Source organism: Octopus bimaculoides, chromosome 17 (assembly GCF_001194135.2).
Source record: "Octopus bimaculoides isolate UCB-OBI-ISO-001 chromosome 17, ASM119413v2, whole genome shotgun sequence".
NCBI classification, from domain to species: domain Eukaryota; kingdom Metazoa; phylum Mollusca; class Cephalopoda; order Octopoda; family Octopodidae; genus Octopus; species Octopus bimaculoides.
This window is the reverse complement of record NC_068997.1, coordinates 19477691-19482742: the sequence shown is the minus strand read 5'-3', so window position 1 is coordinate 19482742 and position 5052 is coordinate 19477691. Positions and strand designations below refer to the sequence as shown.

Sequence of the window (5052 nt, the reverse complement as noted above, 5' to 3'; positions counted from 1 at the left end):
TTTCGTTTGACAATTGCTGCTTGAAATCTGAAGCCGATATCGCCCCTCAAGGAGTGTAAAAATGTCGATTGACTAGTTATGTTTACGTGTAAATAAACAGTCCAAAGATACTTTCAATCAAAAATGAAACTAGGTCAAAGTCTGATGCCAATGAGAAAAGAAAATAAAGAAAAAAAAATGTTCGTTTACCAAATCTCTGCAGTTCCTTCGCAATAGTTAGGGAATCAAAACCAACGAAGAAGACATTAGAATATATATATGTGTATATATGTGCATGTGTGTATATATATATATATATATATATATATATATATACACACACGCACACATGTTTTGAGTTCTATTTTTCCTGTTTGCATTGCCAAACTTTTATGTATATTTATAAAGGAAATGCAGAGATTCATTGGTATTTCAATTGATGTTGAAAATTGGTAATACTGAAAACAGTAGTTGGTCGAAAGAAGCAAAACTTTGCAATTATAATAAAATAATTTGGATTGTTTACTTACGAGACCGCATGTTGTTTTGGGTGTCCTTCGCCGATTGAACACGTTGCTTTTCTGAGCTCAAACTGATAAATTTCCGTTTCCCGAAGTCTCTGGAAGGAAATAAAATAATATTTTGACTACTGGTGAAGTAGTCTTTCGCTATCTTCATATTTAACTTGGCTGCGTCCATTTCTCACAGACAAGTACAGATAATAATGCTGGGCTGATAAAGCTGGTTTGTTACATGTGTGTATGTGTAAGTATGTATATATATGTAAGGGAGTGAGCATATGAGATTACAGAAAGACGTGTGTAACTGAGTAAACTTGAATGGCCGTTTATGTATGGGGTGAAGTGAGGTGAGAAGAAAAAGTGTTAATGAGTGTGGAAGACACTAAACTTGTGACTATAATATATATGTATATATCTATAATACACACACATATGGGTATATATATGTGATCAATTGCATGTCTTCATGCAAGTGTGAGAGAAAGAGAAAGGATAAAAAGTCTGTGTGAGAAAGAGAGTGAAAGGGAGTAAGAGAAAAAGAAAGATTAAAAAGACGGAGTAAGACCTGAACATGTATGTATGTATATGTGTGTGAGAGAGAAAGAGAGAAGTTAGTTGGTTTATGAAACGTGTTGAAGCTAAGAGCAAACTGAACTTCTATGAAGTAGGTGAGAGGTGAAAAGTTTATTTCTTAAATTATTTATTATAACTAACATTTTCTATTTTCTCTTCCAAACTTCTCATACTCTCTTTCAAACACCGTTTTGTTTTTGTTTCTATTCGTTTTACTTTCTTTCTATTTTAAGACACCTACTTCGTTTTCTTTTTTTTTTTACACGATGAAGTTTGGTTAAGTTTTTATTTTTTAATTCAGTTTATTTTTAATTATGCTTTTCACTAACTCACTGTAATCTGCAGACAGTAACTCTTTCTTGTTCTAACTCGGCAATTCTTAAACCAGAGATGTGTGTAGGAGTGGGGAAACTCCTCCCCACTCCGAGAGGAAATTTCAAGATTGCAGGTGGAAATTGAGGAATTCCAGTGAGGGGAAATCGTTTTCTATGTTGAAAAGTTCTTTACAACTCATCATCTCCACTGTTTTATGCTAGGTTTATTTTCCTTAATGTTGATTTTTTTTTAAAGATATTACTGTGAAATTAGTTACAAAGTCGTTAATGTTATGTAATAAACTGTTGTAAACAAAGACTACATTTTTGCTTATCAGATACTGTGGGAGGGCGTGGAAGGGAAAATAGTTGACTAGTAAACGGGGGAATACAGTGTAAGAAACACTATTCAGATGAAATTATGAGCTGAATGTGTCTTTTATTTCAAAATGTGTATATGTTTTAACATTGTAAAATTCGTCGAGTCAACATATGAAGTAAGTTAGCCTTAACTAGATGTTTTATGACTGCTTTTCAACCGGGACATAAACTAGTGAGGCAAGGTTGGTAGATACACAAACGGGCTTCCCTTTATTCACGAAATGAAAAAAATCTCTAACAGTTTATTAGTTCTAAACTTCTAAAAGAAAATTAACTATATGAGTCTCAAATAATAATTGTTTCTAATTTAAGCAGAAGGGTCAGTAATTTCGAGGAAAAGGGGTTTAGTTGATAATCTACCCCAATTTCTTGACTGTCACTTTATTTTTATCGATCTCTAAAAGATGAAAGGCTCAAGTTGATCGCATTGGGATTTGAACATAGAAACGTTAAGTATTTCATGAGTAACGCTGAATGATTTTTGGAATTCTATTACAGAATTTCAAAAAAAAAAAAAAAAAAGTTAAAACCATCAGCTTTTCGACCCCACGATTTTCAGTAAATATCACGAGAGCTTTGATAAAATAAGTAACACTGATGTGGAGTCTAGTTTATTTCCATACGCACACCTTTGTTCTTTAAATAGTTTTGTTATTTAAGGATTATATATCAATAGTACACAGCTTGTTGCAATTTTTAACTATTTGGGAAACCCACACTATTGTATGTATGATAAATGGTTAATTTCACTAGTAAAGTGTTATAATGACACGCATTCATTCAGAAAAATCCGATATACTATCGTCATTTAATAAAGGCAGTAACGGTTAAATTAAGATTCGTTAAGGAGGTCCAGTATGACCGAAACATGTTCGGAGTACACTAATACAGTTTTTACAAAGAAAAGAAAGAGAAAAAAGGAAAATGGAAAAAAGAAACATCGATACAGCACTTAGTGCTTCTTATTTCTTTATTGCCCACAAGGGGATAAACATAGAGGGGACAAACAATGACAGACAAAGGGATTAAGTCGATTACATCGACCCTAGTGCGTAACTGGTACTTAATTTATCGACCCCGAAAGGAAGAGAGGCAAAGTCGACCTATTGATCGCAAACCAGCACTTGCAGCATTACCAGGGTCAATGGCGAGGCTAAGACGTTGGAAAAGCCAAGCGCCCTCACGGGGCATCACCTGATACTTCGGTGAGGCGAACCGCCAACGATAACAAACGCCTCGCGGTTAGTGGCCCAATCCCTCCAAACGTCTCAAACTCCACAGGTCCTGATACTTCTGCTCCGTTCGGCTACGGAAGCAGTGACACCCCCCCCCCCATTTACCGCACCATCCTGGATGTGGGAGAGAGCAAAAGAATCGCTGACTGTGACGTCCGAGACTCATTTTTGATTGCTTTTCGCATTTAATCAATATTAAAATTTGAGCTTGTCTCTCTTTTTACTAAAACTATAATTTTAATTCTTTGTAATTCTTTATATAACTGCCATCGCCACCAAAATATTAGGGGATACCCCACGCTAACTCTTTATAAAAAGATTAAATACAATTTCCATCTTTATATTCCTTTCGGATCTTTTCATGGATCCTCCATTCTTCTCAGTTGAGTTGGACAAGTTATAAAAGTCGAAAAAACATCTAAATTTTATTAACATAGTAATTTGTCCTCGTCTTTTTCAGTCCTCGCAGGCCCTAGCCCTCTGTCAGTTTTATTTACAAAAACCTTTGAGGAAGCTCTATGTAAGTCACTCATCCTCTGAGAATTAGCTGCCAAATCTCTCACAAATTACAATCAGCAGTCACATAAAACGAAGGACATATTAGTCACAGCGTAGTCCTAGATTTACAAAAGGACGAGACGGTCACATTTAGGATGCCTTCGACCACAGAGCTGCCCGATGAAGGCTGACCGGCGGAGGTAAAGAATACGTACACCACCCATTTTCGGCGTAACAAAAACCCTAACCAGGAAAATAAAAAACCGTTGCTCGCCTTGCTAGAAACAGCAAGCAAATTTCGTTCAAATCACATATTGCAGTCATTAAATAATAAATAAAAGAAACAACCTTAAAATGCTTTTGATAATGGGTTTGCGTGTTCGATCAGTATTGACCTGGAGTTGAACACTTTTATTGTCTTTCAAATGTGACCTTATGTAGGTAAGCCTTCAATCGTCGTAATGGGTGGGAAAACAATTTATACAAAAACTATATAAAATGAAAATATAAATCTTAACATGTAATCAAAATATGTAGGATGGCAAAGAAAAGCCACAAGCATCATGTTGCATAAAAATGCCGCGAAACCTGATAGACAAGTTTTTATTTAACAATATAGCCTACAACTATTTCTTTCTCTCGTCAGCGAGGATATCTTTACACGGACGTTCGACCTATTTGAAATAACAGTCAAACGTCCCCTAATTCACACTTAAAAGAAGAAGAAAAACGAGGACAATGTAGTGATTAGGATTTTTTGGAAAGTCTGTTATGTCTGATCAACCAAGGGCTCAGCAACGACTTTACCACCTTTCACATGTCCAGTGTTCTCTCTTTCTCCTATTCTGATCTTTAACTGATACATTGATTACTTAAATCCGAACCCTTATCCTTCTCGTCTCGCGCCCAGTTACGTCGCATGCGATTTTCCTACTGGCTGTAGCTCTTTCTAATTTATGTCTTCCCACTAATCGCTATATAGTTGAGAAATCCGCTTCGCAGTGACATAGTTTAGGATTTGATCCAATCCACTGGTCACAGCAAGATCATATTTAAGGATCAACAACAGTAAATTGTTTCAGAGCTGTGGAACTATGTACAGCCAGATAGACTGTGCCATTGGAGAATCAATTATTTTAACTCATATCTCATTGCAGTGCTGATGATAAAGAATCAAACGTACGGCCCCTCGGTACGTTTTGTGCTCTCCTGGGCTTTAAACGACCAATTATTGAGGGTGACAATGGCACCTTTCCTCCTCCTTCCCGGACGAAAAGTTAATCCCGAAAACGTTAGATTTTATAACCTTCGCGCCGAATATACTTATCCAACTTTCCAATTAACACAATCATTAGTTTCCTTGGATTTTGGATTTTTTGCTAGATTAGACGTTTGCAAAACACACTTAAAGCACAAATGTGCCGCAAGTTTTAGAGGCGAGTCGGAAAGTGCTAGGATATTTTGCAAAACTTGAGTGGTTTTTTTTTTTTTTAAACATCATATCGGTGCATGCATATTCCTTTGCATCAAAGCACAATGTGTCTACTCGCC

At 36.0% G+C, this 5052-nt stretch overlaps 1 protein-coding gene and 1 long non-coding RNA gene across 2 annotated transcripts in view; one reads left to right on the top strand and one right to left on the bottom strand.

Annotated features, from left to right (window-relative positions):
• LOC106877366 (PTB domain-containing engulfment adapter protein 1) overlaps positions 1 to 5052 on the bottom strand; it is an 85792-nt gene that overhangs the window by 52009 nt on the left and 28731 nt on the right. Inside the window, exon 2 of the mRNA XM_052974128.1 lies at positions 510 to 598. Within this exon, the coding sequence (XP_052830088.1) occupies positions 510 to 598 (89 nt within the window). The remainder of the gene's footprint in view (positions 1 to 509; positions 599 to 5052) is intronic.
• The window catches only part of LOC106877884 (uncharacterized), a 29038-nt gene continuing 24800 nt past the window's right edge, over positions 815 to 5052 (top strand). The window contains exon 1 of the long non-coding RNA XR_001410429.2: positions 815 to 1168. This is a non-coding gene — a long non-coding RNA (uncharacterized LOC106877884). The remainder of the gene's footprint in view (positions 1169 to 5052) is intronic.